Source organism: Nymphaea colorata, chromosome 10, assembly GCF_008831285.2.
Source record: "Nymphaea colorata isolate Beijing-Zhang1983 chromosome 10, ASM883128v2, whole genome shotgun sequence".
Taxonomy (NCBI): Eukaryota; Viridiplantae; Streptophyta; class Magnoliopsida; order Nymphaeales; family Nymphaeaceae; genus Nymphaea; species Nymphaea colorata.
Genome location: NC_045147.1, coordinates 19,960,019 through 19,975,589, shown reverse-complemented (window position 1 = coordinate 19,975,589; position 15,571 = coordinate 19,960,019). Strand labels below are relative to the sequence as shown.

At 41.7% G+C, this 15,571-nt stretch overlaps 2 protein-coding genes across 2 annotated transcripts; both read left to right on the top strand.

The window, feature by feature from the left end:
• Nucleotides 1-1,312: 1,312 nt before the first annotated feature.
• Nucleotides 1,313-4,850, top strand: LOC116261998 (protein CHUP1, chloroplastic). Its single transcript, XM_031640978.2, has 5 exons — nt 1,313-2,760; nt 3,591-3,910; nt 4,013-4,124; nt 4,279-4,410; nt 4,504-4,850. Exons 1-5 carry the CDS (start codon nt 2,128-2,130, stop codon nt 4,615-4,617), a joined length of 1,311 nt encoding a protein of 436 aa, XP_031496838.1. The 5' UTR covers nt 1,313-2,127; the 3' UTR covers nt 4,618-4,850.
• Nucleotides 4,851-9,408: 4,558 nt separating this feature from the next.
• Nucleotides 9,409-12,008, top strand: LOC116263325 (ammonium transporter 2-like). The gene is made up of 3 exons (XM_031643016.2): nt 9,409-10,259; nt 10,630-10,915; nt 11,296-12,008. The coding sequence occupies exons 1-3, from the start codon at nt 9,612-9,614 to the stop codon at nt 11,835-11,837; spliced, it is 1,476 nt and encodes a 491-aa protein (XP_031498876.1). The 5' UTR covers nt 9,409-9,611; the 3' UTR covers nt 11,838-12,008.
• Nucleotides 12,009-15,571: the final 3,563 nt, after the last annotated feature.

Genomic DNA, 15,571 nt, shown 5'->3' with positions numbered 1-15,571 from the left:
TCTTGACATCAACGACCATACTTAAATGGGCCAGAATGATCATTCCTCTTATATATATCTATAATGTCAAATCAGATTTTTTGACCAATCGTGACCAAACGATGCTTGCTGTAGGAGGTAAGAAGAAAGGAGGTAAGAAGATTTCTTCTGGACCAATAAGTACATAAATCCTTTATATAAGGGGAAGAGAGATATAGGGCATTTCCATGCAAGTAGGTGTGTATGAATTAATAACTTGGGAGGAGCTTTCAATGTGGATGTGGGGCTGAGGTTCAGGGAATTGGATGGGACTCTCTGTTGTCCATGTTGATGCCACAGTCCCCCAGCTCCCCAAGTCTTCTTCTTGCTCTTCTCCTTCGATGGGCAAGACTGAAAAGACAGATTTGGCACATCATGGGTTCCCTGGCCGCAAGGTAATAGGGCGATGACTTATTATAAACGCATTAAATGGGAGGCCCTGCCGAAAGCCGTCGGTGAGCAGCCATGCCAGGACGAGCAATTTCTTCCCTTCCTCGTCATCGATCCGTTTCGATCTTCCATGGAGTAAAACCATGGTTTACCAATCATTTACCAAATGAAACCAGAGGCTAAACAGAAAGAGTTTTGGAAACGATGACAACAGAGAAGGTGAATCAGAAAGTAAAGAATCAAACAAGGACTGGACCTCTGTTAACTGCATACATTTAAGTGTTCAGTACGAGAGCGAGAGAGGGAGAACAATCAATTATTTGCTTTACCAGTTGCTGCCACCTGCCATGATAGGGAAATAAAGACATTTTATTTCTTTAAAGAACCAGTCGGTGGAATTTGGGCCGCTTTTCATCTTTCTCATAAGAGAAAAAGTCGGAGTTTTAACGTAGATCTGGGGAAACAGTGGGATAACAAAACTGACAATTTGGCTTACTTGATTATCAACCCCACCAAACTTCTGCTTTCTACCGTAACTAGGAGCAGAAAGGAATGCATTAACAAATTATGGTTCTTTAGAGTATAGATTTACCAAAGTAAAAATAAAACCAATTCTAAACCGATAGGTATAAAAGGGAAAGAACTTGTACTGTCTTTGATTTAAAGGCACAGATACACTTGTCGCTAAGCCCACTACTAAGTGACAAGCTTGCTAGCCACACAAACATAAAGGGCAAAAAGCAAATGCTTACTTTCTGTGCAAGCTGGAAGTGTTGGACTTGCACAGGAAGAAAAGAATAACACAAAAAAAGATGACCAATTCTGGATCTTGCCCTACTTTACCAAGCAGCATGAGCCAGACGGTGAGCTAGACCCAGTCTCAGCACATCAGTTACAAATTTATGATGCACTGTCATTCTTTGCGCATGTCTTTGGTGGAACCTTTTCTGACTGACAGGAGTTTCTGTGGGTTCTTCTTTCCTCCTTTAATATTAAGCTACTCACATGAATGGCAAAGTTTCTACAAACTAGTAGATGAAGAATGAAATCTTCTCGGCTGCTTGGACGCACCTTGGATGTAAAAACATGGAGAGTCAAACTCTTGGCGAGATTGCAGGACGTTGCAGATTGGCCAAATAGACCACTGACGGCATGTGCAAAGAAAAAGGTACCTGCTGGTCTTCCTTTAGATAAGTCCGGCCACCTTGCAAGCCATTAAGATGGCTCATAATGACCCGAGCTACCAACCATCCGACTATTTCTTTAACCAACCTCATGTCACTGTCTTCTCATGCTTAAGACAAAAGGTTTAAGTTCCTCACTCACAAATCTCTGATTGATCCACATGAAAGCAGCAACACTGGATCGACTTTATAAATAGGAGACCAGTTTCAGAACAGACTTTACGAAGCGAGACATGAAGTTCAGAAGTTCAGTCAGCCTTTTCCGCATTTGCTGCTAAGTTGGCTCCGCTTTTCCTTTTGTCCACTTTAGAGGAAGGATTCGAGTTCTCGGATCGCAGTAAAGAATTCGCAATTAGCTGTACCATCTGCTTTCTTCAACTTCTGCTGTAAACATTTTCATATTTCCTCTTGTTCACTGGGAAAGTCCTGAGTTTGCAATGGGAAACCAGCCACAATTGAGTTGGCTCCTCTGTTAGCCCACCTGCATGCTGTAAATTGCAGGTTCGAGTGCTTGGTAGAGGGTGATTGTCTCAGAATGAGTTCAGTGAAGTCGCCATGGCACGCTTCTCTGAATGGATACCCTTGCAGGGAGCCGTCCAACACTGAGCTGACAGAACGGTGCCAGATGTTGGAAAAGCAGAATGAGCACCTGCGGCAGGAGGTGGTCCGCCTGAAATCACAGATCTCCGGCCTCCTTAAGGACAGGAAAGGCAATCTCCTAGCTACCAAACAGGATATTCCGGCGGAGTTTCCAACCGCAAGCCGTAACGGTTTGCGTCAAAAGGGAGACTGCAATTTAGTCACAGGACACGCGTCAGTGTTAATGCCGGTGCCCGCGCCCGTGCCCCCACCGCCACCAACCAAGCCAAGGACGCCGGAGTCTTCCATTCCAACGCTTGGCTCACTAATGGCAGCGGCTGTGGCCTCGGCCAAGAGCAGCAAGGTAGAACAACCATCACCATCACCCTCGCCCCCACCGCCACCGCCTCCGCCGTCAATGAAATCATCAGCGGCCGGAGACGCTGAAATACGGCGGCTGCCGGAGGTGGTACAGCTGTACCACTGGATGACTAAGAAGGAGGCAAGGAGGGGCGTCGGAGGCGCCGGCAATGTGAACGCGCGAGACATGATTGGAGAAATTGAGAACCGTTCTGCTCACTTGTTAGCCGTGAGTAGATCTCACCTAACCTTCGCCCTGTCCTTATCTCTCTCTCTCTCCGTTACTTCTTCCCTCTCGTAGAAATGCTTAAGAACGCATACTTCCAATTGAGAAAACTGAATCGACATTCATGGTGGCAATTCTAGTCCTCCGTCACCACGGCCGCCGGAGCATTTTTTTCAAGGGTCAAATAGCAATTAAATTGTTTAAAAATGCAAACAAATGTGTTTAACAGATTTTATTGAAATTTTACGCCTACCTGTCCCTTCATTGATATAAGAGTAAGATTTTTACTCTAAACTCATCTAAATTTCGAAAACACACTTAAAACTATTCGAAACGATAGACAACACCACCTATGGCTTTTATATTCTAATCCATATGCTTAACTCACCATGGTAACACAGGCTAATCAGGCAGAAAGGCTGATCTGATTAACAGTAGAAATTCTGATGATGATTTCAATCGTCATAGATCACAGACATTGCTAAGAAGCAATAGCAATTGCAGCATATATATTATAGTTGGGCTATGTGTATCAAGTCCTCTAATGCTGAAAAAGCTGTGTAGATGGCAAGCTTCATGTTACTTGATGAGACTGGTGTATGCAGACGTACTGCTGTTGATGGAGAGGCTAGAGATCGAGTTTTCTCATTCTTATTAGCGTAACATTTGTTATTATTTACTTAAATTAGAGTTAGAGACTAATGCACCCTTGCGCGCACGACAGAAAAGCTACATACAGGATATATATCGCTCCCAAAATTATTGCACTATACCAACACAAAAACTGGCTTTCCATGGCTATTGCACGATACCAACATCGAAACTATTTGCAGATAAAAACAGATGTTGAAACGAAGGGAGACTTTGTCAATTCACTCATAAGGAAAGTGGAGAAAGCAAGGTTCAGTAGAATAGAGGAGGTGGAAGATTTTATCAGATGGCTTGACAAAGAGCTTTCCCAACTCGTTGACGAGAGGGCCGTGCTCAAACATTTTCAGTGGCCAGAGAACAAAACCGATGCAATGAGAGAAGTTGCCTTCAACTACCGAGAACTTATAAACATTGCTGAGTCCCAGTCTTGCTCTACTTATAACCAGGAGGCCCGCCAGCCGATTGCTACATTCCTGAAGCAAATGCAAGCTTCTCAAGAGAAGTATGATCATTAGCACACATTTCTTCTGCTTCCTGATTCTGAATTTGGTTTTGAATAGAAATGGTTCTCATTAGTAACCTTCTTGGGATCTTTGGCTTGTAGAGTCGAGCAAGGTGTCTACAACATTCAAAAGGTGCGGGATGGTGCAATTAAGAGATGCAAGGAATTTGGGATCCCGTGGGAGTGGATGCTTGATACTGGAATTGTTTCCCAGGTATATAAGGTCCAACCTTCATTTACACAGAGAGCAATTGGTGGAAAATTTTCTTGTTATTCCCCAATCAGTAAAGGCTTGGTTGTCTAGCAGACTGGCTCTTCCTTAATAAGCATTTCTTTCTGAGAAAAGTAACAACAATTTCATTCGACAGTTGAAGATGAGTTCAGTAAAGATTGCCAAGGGATGTATGAAGCGGGTGACGGCTGAACTGAAGTCAATGTCCTGTACAGAGGGAGAAGACCTCATGCTCCAAGCTGTTCGCTTTGCTTTTCGTGTGCATCAGGTCCTTTCTCATTCTCTTTTAACTCTGCCTCCATTGCGTTGTGCCTCTCTCTCTGTCTCTTCTAACTCTGCCTCAATTCCATTGTATCTGCAGTTTGTGGGAGGTTTTGATGGGGAGTGTGCGTGCGCGTTCCAGGAGATGAGGAATATGGCCTTGAATGAATGCCAACTACACCAACATTCTCTTCCCCAATCAAGAAGTTCCTGAGACCAGATCTCATCTCTTGTAACATCAACATCCTCTTCTCAATCAAGAAGCTGCCAAGACATGATCTCTCTCTCTCTCTCTCTCTCTCTCTCTCTCTCTCTCTCTCAATTCATACATATATAGATAGTATAAAAACTTGTATGAGTAGTAAATTTTACAGGAGTTGCTTGAGCCAATACAAAATGTAACCGGATTTTGAACCAACTAACAACGATTTTCATGCATTCACGGTAGGCCCTTTTTCTCTCTCCCTCTTCCGCTCTTTCTCATTTGGATCGATGGGAAAATGTGCCTGACATCACAGAGCGCAGTTTGCCTTTTTTTTCACAAGTTGGGGATCAAATAGTACATCCGCCTAAACATCAGAAGGTTCAGACCCAACCGTGGCAAACTGAACCTAAAGAACTGTTTGCAGCAGAGGACATCATGAATATGTGTCAAAATTGAGGCAGATCAACAAAACAATAGAATTATTGTTCCAAGAACTTGCCTTAATCTTTAGGCAAATACATGAGACATTCACAAAATGTCTCTCCTGCCAAAACATTTTGTAACGAGGGGTCGTTTGGCAGTACAAATAGAAACACTTCGTGAGTATTCCATAAATTTGACCTAAAGATCAGGGCAGATTTATGGAACACATGTTTTAGTGATCTTTGAATATGCGAGTCTTTGAGGTAAATTTATGGAATATTCACATACTACTTCTCAGCGATACAGTAAGATCAACCTCAGCATAAACTCAGTCATAAATTCTGGTGAAGACTGCCAATAGAGTTGGTTGCAGAGGCATGTCAAGGGTGTCTATAAGTTGAAGATGCTGTGTTTAAAGTCTCTATCCTGCAATATGGCATTAATTAAGTCTCTATCCTATCATTATATTTCACGGTGGTGTCGTTATAGGGCTTGGCTGTTGAGGCCCACTCTAAAATCAAAAGCTTAAAGAAGAAGAAGAAGAAGGTCAACTGGATTGCAAGCACTTCATGGTTCATGCTGTTCTCATAGCATCGAAGTTCGGGTTCAAAAAAAAAAAAAAAGATATTGACATGCAGTGTAGTGTACTGTGTGTTGGGAATTACTCTTTGTCCCTAAGTTGGGGAACAAGAGACTCATGTAAGCGTTCATTATTATAATTAGTGGTAGAAGCTAGAGAGAGTCATGCGCACTTAGGGGAAGCAAATCAATGGCCGAATGATTGGCTGACGAGCAGCAGAAGGCGGAGCGAGAAGGCTTGGAAACCCCAACAGGAAGCACCGGAGGGCCGGGCTGTCGCTGCCCTTTTCCGCTTCCATACGTCCTCATCCAAACGAGGCATCTTCCCTTCCCCTTCCAAGCAATCGACATCTTGGAAGTCTGCCGCCGGTGCATATTCGACCCGCTTTCCCATAACTCACCCTTTCTTAATTTTCATTGTGAAGTTTTGAGACCTTCTCCCTTCTTTTCTCTCTCTCAGTGCAACCTTTTTTCCTATAAAATAAGGAGTTGCCACCTTTTACACTCCAATCATATAATATATTGGCCGTCCACATACTCCAATCAAAACCATTGCACCAACCTTCCTCAGGAAGATCACCTTTCTCTTGATTTACTTACTTCAGGTTGTGTATGTGACCCTAAAGATTGCACATTACTATCCTTTCACACACACACAATATATATATATATATATATATATATATATATATATATATATATATATATGCAGGTTATGCACCAAAAACTATTTTGTGTATGAAAATATGGTTGGCATTCTTCCTATAACCAATTGCGGATGCAATTTCATTGGACAATCCCAGCTGTTTCAGCCCAATCTGATGATGTGAACGTGCTCTCTCAGTCACAGCCACAATAAACCTCTTTTTTCCCCTTTTATTAGAAAAATTCTGTTCAGCTTACAATTTTTTCTGCACATAGAACATGCGGTTGTGAACACAAAGGAGAAGAGATTTTGCAACCACATTTTCATGTTTGCCTTCATGTTCGTAACTTCAGGACTTAGGTGAAAACCACTACACCTATCACGACGAAAAGCAAAATTAGAGAATGGGCGATTACTTCTAAGGAGACGAGAGGTTATGGAGTATGGACACGACGCCCAGTTCCAAGCACATGGGACGTCTATCGGTGAACCTTTAATTTCTTGGGCCAAGGCCAAGCGGCCAGCATCTCCTCTTATGTATCACTCCTAACCATTGTCACATATATGTGTATGGGTATTGTAGGGTGAAAAATTTCTTGAGTATAATACAGGAAAGTTGCATATCTCAGGAAAATCTTGGTAATTTTTTTTAATTTAAAACATTTAATAAATCCTAAAAATTAATAAAAACCTATACAATACGTGTTTTTTTTTACTTTTTTTATTATTATTTAAAAAAAAAGACACGTCTAATTGCTGTTTTATATAGCTGACTTATTTCTCGAGTATTATACACATTTTTTTTGAATATTAATAATATGCGTTTTATGTGACAATACTTTAACAAGTTACTAATTAAGTGAAAAGAAAAAGGGCAAAAAAAGTTGGACTAAAGTAATTCGCTGTCAATTTTAAAATGACATTAGAAATTTCTACCAATTGTTGTTAATTAACAATATCATGCTCATGTACAACGTGCAGGTGGTATAGGGAAATGCGAAGGATGTAAGTTAAATGGGCACTAGGTCAACGTCTAATTCTCCTATTTTGTGAGGAAAAAATATTAAAAAAAAGGTAACTAGCATTTGAGCAAATAATAAATTACCATTCTATTTTTTAAAATTAACAAATAGTTAGTCAACTTCGAGCAGAATTCAAAAAAAAGTACCTAGCATTTGAGCAAATAATAAAGTACCGTTCCATTTTTTAAAATTAACAGATAGTTAGTCAACTTGGAGGTGCAGATTGTTGAGGAATATGTTGTCCATCTCAATACAGATAGTTACTGACAATGGCCGACATGCACAACGCTACAATTGAAAAGTGTATCATAAAACGCTACAATTGAAAAGTGTATCATAATACCACCCACCTAAGTCCCAACAAAACTCTAAACTAAGCGGCCCCCTCACTCAAACAGTAGGATTAAATGTCACTCATAGACATCATTTCACCATGGTTTTTTTTTTTTATTTTTTTAATTCAAGCAGCTGAATTTAAAATATTTATAGGGTGCCCAAAAGTAAAAAAGAGATTTTATTTAAGAAAAAAAAATAAAAAGGTTTTTTGTTTTTTAATTGAAGGCGCCATTGCTTACAAAGGAAGTGGAAGCAGTGGCTTTAGCCCTCAATCCGCAGCAAACCAACGTGCCTCCTCATGTGAAGCAGGATCGCATGCTTCGAGAAGGAAGGACAAAGGGGTGTGGATCGGGAACCACACTCTTACGGGATTCGAACCATAAAATGCCATGGATGAGAGTCAACGGGTTTGATATTGGCACATCAGATCCAAATCCCTAGGCAATCGTATTGCCTTTGGGAAGATCTTTATCTTATTACATGTGGCTTGCCCGAGACTTGAGTTCCACGGCATATACGGGTCGGGTTTGGTTTGGTTGCATGGGCGTTATTGAACGTGGCGACACTAAAAGTCACAAAGCCATACGTTCAACTATTTAATGCTATATAAAAACTGAACCTGTTGTCGAGAACTGAATTATGATATGTTGATTACTGACTTTGAAAATGCATGGGCTAATTGGACATACAACATGTATTTCAATTGAATCTGAGATACTTGTTTAGAAGATGTCATTTTTTGAATCCAATATGATTTCCCAATAATAGATAAGGTGATGACCTTAAAGAAGCCAACTTCAACTCCTTAACCAAGTGGTCGGCTCGTTGCAAGTTTTCGAAAACCTATTGTTGAGTCAGCGGAATTCTAACGCATTAAAGATCCAATTTCCTAACCTCACATGCTTTGAATTATATGGAAAAGTATGCCGAATAGAAAATAATAGCAAAAAATCAAGCAGTAAAAAGTTAATTGGATAACGGCCCTGGATCGGTGAAACAACCGATGGGTAAGTTCGATTTTCACAGCTCTTGATAGAATACCTTTTTTTTTTGGAAAGAAATCTCAGGTGCAAAAATCACCCAGTAAAAAGTTAATTTTCACATCTCAAACTCTTGTTTTGAATTTTCATGCACCCCCCACTACATTCCTTTATTTTCTCCCTTACGATAGAAGAATAAAAGAAAATTTAATTTTTCAACCCAAGACTATAAAAAAAAAAAAAAAAAATTGAGATCATACGATATCATCTGGCAAGGTATTGTTTTCAAAGTCAATCAACTTCTTCAATTGAATATGGAATCTGACAGGAGATTCATTGTCCAACCCTACAAACTGAATCAAAGTGTCAATAATGTTTCAAACTCCTGCCCCAACGTTGTCTATTAAAATTTGATGCTATCAACTTACATCTTCCTTAGTTTAAAAATTTTGTCCAGCCATTAAAGATTCTCTCATGGATGAATTAAATTCAAATAGGAAAATTTTCTTGTTTTCCCGGTTAACACTTTCATTTTTCTCTTTCTCAAATAGAGGTGAATCGGTGCCGTGGCTATTTTGGCGACCCGTCTGATCACTTGAGCCCTTCGTCGCAACGAGAAGATCGGAGGAGGAAACCATGCCGTCGGCGCTCACTTGCCGACGACTTCGTTCGCTTCGTTTCTCGGTTCCCAAAGTGAATCGAAGCTTCGACCTCTCTCTCTCTCTTTCCCCCGAATGGTGGGGCCACCTAAATGCGGAATCTTCTATCTCTCCCTGCCCTTTCAACACTCGTTCAAACTCCCCCATCTTCCTCTTGCTTTCCTTCGATTCTTTCTTCCCCGGCTCGTCTCATTGACCTCAAAACGACCACCATGTGAACCGACCAATCATGGCCGCCCTATTTCCTCCGTTATATACGCTACCACCAAACTCCAACTCAACTCCTCTTTCTCTTCGACAAGAGGCAGAGAGAGGTGAGAGGAAGATAGACACAGGAAAAAGAGAGAGGTAGAGAGCCATGGCGTCCACCGTGCCGCTTGGATACATGGAGAACACGCCGGCGGTGCCCTCCTGGCTCAACAAGGGGGACAACGCCTGGCAGATGACGGCGGCCACGCTGGTAGGTCTGCAGAGCGTGCCCGGCCTGGTGATTCTATATGCCAGCATCGTCAAGAAGAAGTGGGCCGTGAACGCCGCCTTCATGGCGCTCTACGCCTTCGCGGCTGCGCTCATCTGCTGGGTGGTGCTTTGCTACCGCATGGCGTTCGGAGAAAAGCTCTTTCCTTTCTGGGGAAAGGCCGGCCCGGCGCTCGGGCAGAAGTACCTCATCGGCCGGGCCAAGCTGCCGGAGAGCGGACGCGTCCACAAGGATGGCACGGTGGAAGCCCCAATGGTCGAACCTTTCTTTCCCATGGTCTCGCTGGTGTGGTTTCAATTCATGTTTGCCGCCATAACCATCATTCTGCTGGCGGGGTCGGTGCTCGGGAGGATGAACATCAGGGCGTGGATGGCGTTCGTGCCCCTCTGGTTGATCTTCTCCTACACTGTTGGAGCGTTCAGCCTCTGGGGTGGCGGCTTCCTCTTCCAGTGGGGAGTCGTAGATTACTCGGGGGGTTATGTGATTCATCTGTCTTCTGGCACTGCTGGATTTGTAGCAGCCTATTGGGTAAAGACTCTCTCTCTCTCTTTTGCGTCTCGGTAGTTGGATGAGTTGGGATTTTCAATTATGTTCCATGACGCAAATTCTCTAGTTACCTCTGTATTCAGGACAAGTGAATGAAATTTACACAGGAAAAAATGTCTTTAACATTTTAAGTTTCAGTTTGATGAAATTTTTGGCTTTTGATTATAATTGAACTCTTGAATGATAGAGAGACAATTGCCAGCGTCGTTTCAGACGCCTGTGTGCTTGTGAGTTGCGTCAAATATGAATAGGATCTGGGAAGTGACCCTGCCAAAATTGTTGTTATTATATTGCAAATGATGGTTTGTACTGATCTGCAAAACTTTTGGTTGTTCGGTCTTTTCCGGTGAAGGTTGGACCAAGATTGAGAGGCGACAAAGAGAGGTTTCCACCCAACAACGTGTTGCTTATGCTTGCTGGAGCAGGACTGCTATGGCTGGGCTGGTCTGGGTTTAATGGCGGAGCACCTTATGCGGCTAATCTTGTTTCCTCCATGGCTGTGCTGAACACAAATATATGTGCTGCTACAAGTCTTCTAGTTTGGACGACTCTTGATGTCCTCTTCTTTGGAAAACCTTCGGTCATTGGTGCTGTACAAGGAATGATGACAGGCTTGGTGTGCATCACCCCTGGTGCAGGTAAGCGAAGAAAAAAACAACCATCAAAATTTGGTCATGGATTCTTTTTGCATTAGTGTAAAGCAATACCCAATCTAGTCCGGTGGGCTGCCTTGCTGAGTAGACTCAGAAGAGAGCCTGAGTTTTCAATGGATGCCATGGACGCCTTTGACTTTCAAAGATTAACAAAACCTCGTTGGGCATCTACGTGTTCCATCATTCGCAGTTCAAACAGTTGTTTTGCTTGGCGGTAGAATCTAAATTCTCTGTTCCTTGATCTCTCCACCTCTATTATGGTTGCAAACCTTGTGAACTTCTTTGTTTAAACGCATGTTCATGTCTCATGAGAATTTGACATTGCAGTCCTGCTTATGTTTGTTTCACTGGCAATATTGATGCAGGAGTAGTCCAAGCTTGGGCAGCCATTCTTATGGGGATATTAGCAGGAAGTGTGCCTTGGGTCACCATGATGATTCTGCACAAGAGGTCTGCTTTGCTGCAGAACGTGGACGATACGTTGGGCGTGTTCCACACCCATGCTGTTGCAGGTCTGTTGGGAGGTGTTTTAACCGGGCTGTTCGCTGAACCGGTGCTTTGCCGGATGCTCTTGCCTTTCACCAACACAAGGGGTGCCTTCTATGGGGGCGAAGGCGGAATCCAATTATTGAAGCAATTGGCTGCTGCTGCTTTTGTCATCGTTTGGAACATTGTATCCACTACTCTGATCCTCCTCTTTATAAGACTTTTCATGCCATTGCGCATGCCAGAGGAGCAGCTAATTATTGGAGACGATGCAGTTCATGGTGAAGAAGCTTATGCTCTCTGGGGAGATGGAGATAGGTATGATGTAACCAGGCCGGAAGTCTACCCAGATGGAGAAATGCGGTCAGGGACTCGTTTTAGTCCAGTTAATGGTGCTAGAGGTGTAACCATCCAATTGTAAGCTATGTTCATAGTGATGAAAGGTGATGGAGTCGTTTCCGCGTCCAGTTCTTGTATTAAGTTGTACGCTTCTCTTTGAAAGGCATGCGGTGTCCATATGGTGCCTTAAAGAGAACGCACAGTATGTACACAGACCCAGAGCTTTCGAGTTTTTGCGAAATTTGATTTCTTAGCTCTTGTTTTCTGTGGTAATTTGATGCCCTTTTAGGATTAAGACACAAACGTGCAGTTACTGCAATTCACTTCCTAAACTGATTTCTTCCGGCTGAAAGAACAAAGGTAAAAGAAAACACTGTTTCCGATGCAGGGTCTCATTTCTGATAAGTCCATGGAATAGCTCTCATCAAAGAGACCCTGCTCTTTTATGTTGGTACTCAAACGCATTCCCAAACCCCTGCAACTCTTCAGAAAATCAATTTGCAAAAGCAGATTCCGTCATCCATCAAATCACATTTTCAAAGGGATCTCATATCCTCACCCTCAATCAGTTTCGTCCAACTGATCTCAATGCCTGCGAGATTCAACAAAAAAACACACGACTGATGCTTGTAAATTTAACCATCGATCATGAAAATGGTTGGTGAAGATCGTAAATTTCTCTCCAGAATAGGGCTTTGTAAATCACATACCCCCCACTAAGTTTTTATTCCAGCGAAAGAATATTCAATACTTTGCAGATTCTCTGAAGCTCCAAACCTAGCCCGATGTGAGGCATTTTTTAAACCCCTTGTACGTTTACAGATAGATATAAAAAATTGTTACTTGCAGAATACAAAAATGTTATGAAAGATTCACAGTAAGGGGCGGATTTTTAAAGCATCCAAGATGCGGATTGAATCATGAATTGCCTGCCATATTGCTTCTAGATGTTCAATAAGAACATACTCTTTCGGAAACCAGTGTTGCGCAATCTGAAACATCCGTAAAAGTCAAAAGAGGATGCTACCTGCTCCTGGAAGCAATAGATGGCTGCTCATCATTTAATCACCAATACATTCTTATCAGGCCATAAACAAATCCAGGTTGTGCCTCTTAACGTCAACTTCTCAGCTATTTTATTCACCGGAATATATAACTGGATCTATATGGCTTTCAGTTTCATTTTTTTAATCTATTTTGGGTGTTGAAGACTTGAATCTGATACGCCAATCTTCTGATCAATGATGTGGATTGACATAGAAAGACTGACCGTCGGAGTTGAAATATGTATAGTATCCTATTTTCTTATTTCAGTTCCCTCATATAATTTCTTTGTCAGATGCATGTTCTCTCTCTGGCATTGTTCTTCCCTTTCTCGTGCCGACCACACATGTAAGGTGCATTCTCTTCTTCCTTCCCTTCTCATATGTGGAAGGTCGTCAACATATTTTATAAGCAACTCCATCTCCAAAATCGATTTCCGAATTCAATAGAAAGTTGGAGTTAGGCAGATTCCCATCCGTTCGCTCTTGTCAGGAAAAGTTGCGTAACATCAAAAGAGGCCTCCGATATCCGGAGAATGTTTTTTCTGATCGTGCGCTTCTGTACAGGATTGCAAAATTGACCAAGTTTCGGCTTAATTTGTTGTCCAGAAACTACTAAATTGAATTGAATCGAGGAGGAGGAGGAACTTGGTGAGGGTTGATGCTTCTGGAAATCTAACAAGAGACTAGCTCTCTACCAACTATGCCAAACCCTCATTGAATCCAGAGACTTCGTGGTTTGTTCATCTCTAAGAAGAACCGGTTGGCCTCTTGTCTCCATTCAATTTGCCTTCTTCTTTGGGGAAGGAAACCGCTCCTCCTGATGGGCCTGAGCCATTGTTTCTCAATGTCAGCATTCTAAGAAGTGGGTGCTACTTTTCCCCGCAAGCCAGCCAGGCCAGGCCAGGTCCTGTTGATGTGGACCCAAACTAACGGTAGGTCAAAGTCAAGTTGGGGTCGTGGGGGCGTCGATCCAGCCGTCTCCAAAGTCCGCATGCCTTGGGCGCAGCCATAGCTGACCGACTTGAGGTATTATATCCAGGAAATTACAAAAAGGACCCTAACTTCTGGTTAAATAACAAGCTACTGCTTAACTATGGTCAAAATTCTGTGCCGACCAAAAATTCTCTCTCTCTCTCTCTCTCCAAAATAGCCAAACTCATTTATAAGAGATATGAGATCCATTGCCATGAACAATTATCAGAAAAATAGAGAAAAAATGAGATGTATTACTATTAAATGACAAAACACATCACTTTTTTTCTTGGTTTTTTCTCAATTGTTTGATTTTTCAACCTTAATATATATATATATATATATATATATATATATAGTGAGTAAAGTATTGAAAAAAGAAAAAAAAAAATATGTAAAGTAATACTAGATGATAAATACTTTGTTTTTTTTTTTGTCCGTCCATCAAATAGCCTTGGACGATTCTAAATAAGTAATTATATACATATATATATTGGACTATTCATATGAAGGGTAGGAGGGACCAATATTACGTGCTAGACGCGTCAAGTCAGGTGGTGCTGTTTCAAATTAGATAACATTTTCATTGCCTATTAAATGGAAGGACCCTCCCGTCCCGCTAATGAAGGCCGTCCATCTCGCAGATGGCGAGAGCCCGAGTCTTGCTCAGCGCCAGTCGATGAGCTTTTCCAAAACAAATTATCGGACCTTGAACCGACGTGGACCCGAATGAGTGACGCCATAAAAGACTTCGAAGTGGACCCGTTATCCACGATTCATGCATATTCAAGGGCCATCTTCGTGTTTGAGTTCGTTGAATTTCCACAGATGATGGACTCGTACTCAACACGTCTCCATTATCCAATCCATCCCCAGATCATGCTTTTGTCGAATTGCTCTATTATTATTGTTATCAATTCTCCTAACTCTGTTTGTTTGTAAAATAGCTAAGAGAAGATCTAGTAGGAGTGGCATGCACCTGCTCAAGGGGATCCGACACAAATATAAAATGGAGGTTAACTGCAGCTGGTAGCTACAAATGAAGAAAAAGAGAAAAATACTGTTTCGTAAATCTGTTTGAAAGATTGGCTGGTTCACGAAATACTATAACAAAGTGTTTTAAGAATATGCGCTAATATTTCATGTGACAGTAGCAAACTATTTCCATTATAACAGTCCTAAAGGGGTGTTTGGCATTAGGAATACCATGTAACCATGAATGTATCCAAAAGATTGGTGCAGATTTAGAAGAATCTGCTTAATCTTTGAAATAAATTCGTCAAACACTCACAAGTTGTTCATAACACCAAACGTCCTTGGAATATTTGGTAACATGAAAACTGCATTGAATGTCATGAATTTACGAAAGTTCATGAAAAAGGCAGATGCAGTGTTCCTATTTTCGAGTGCCCCAAAAGAACAATTTAATTGGTCTCACATGGGCGGCTGCAGAAGCATGGTACCAATTAAGGGTTTCCTTACGCAGAACTGGAGACAACCGCCCGTCCTTGACAAGCAGCAAGGAGATGGCACACGAAATAGAAAACTGCCAAAATATTTTGTGACGGTCACTCGAAAATCATTGTCGCAAAAATAAGAAGTCAAGTTTGGCTTACTGTAACAGTGGAAATTAAACATCTTATCATGTTTATTTTCTCTCTCTATTTTTTTTTTTTCTTGAAGGGCAAGATGGTAGTAGACATTTCTTGTAGGACAAGTAAGAAAAACTTCTCATCTCAGAATTTCGAAAACTGGGCAATACCTACAAAAAAAAAAAAAAAACTTCAAAAGCAAGAAA

Excerpts from the sequence above, each read along its gene's own strand:
- LOC116261998 (XM_031640978.2), top strand. The coding sequence starts at position 2,128 with ATGAGTTCAGTGAAGTCGCCATGGCACGCTTCTCTGAATGGATACCCT. Across the intron at positions 3,911-4,012 it reads ATGCAAGCTTCTCAAGAGAA|AGTCGAGCAAGGTGTCTACA; the intron begins GTATGATCATTA and ends TTTGGCTTGTAG. Across the intron at positions 4,125-4,278 it reads ATACTGGAATTGTTTCCCAG|TTGAAGATGAGTTCAGTAAA; the intron begins GTATATAAGGTC and ends TTCATTCGACAG.
- LOC116263325 (XM_031643016.2), top strand. The coding sequence starts at position 9,612 with ATGGCGTCCACCGTGCCGCTTGGATACATGGAGAACACGCCGGCGGTG. Across the intron at positions 10,260-10,629 it reads GATTTGTAGCAGCCTATTGG|GTTGGACCAAGATTGAGAGG; the intron begins GTAAAGACTCTC and ends TTTCCGGTGAAG. Across the intron at positions 10,916-11,295 it reads GTGCATCACCCCTGGTGCAG|GAGTAGTCCAAGCTTGGGCA; the intron begins GTAAGCGAAGAA and ends ATATTGATGCAG.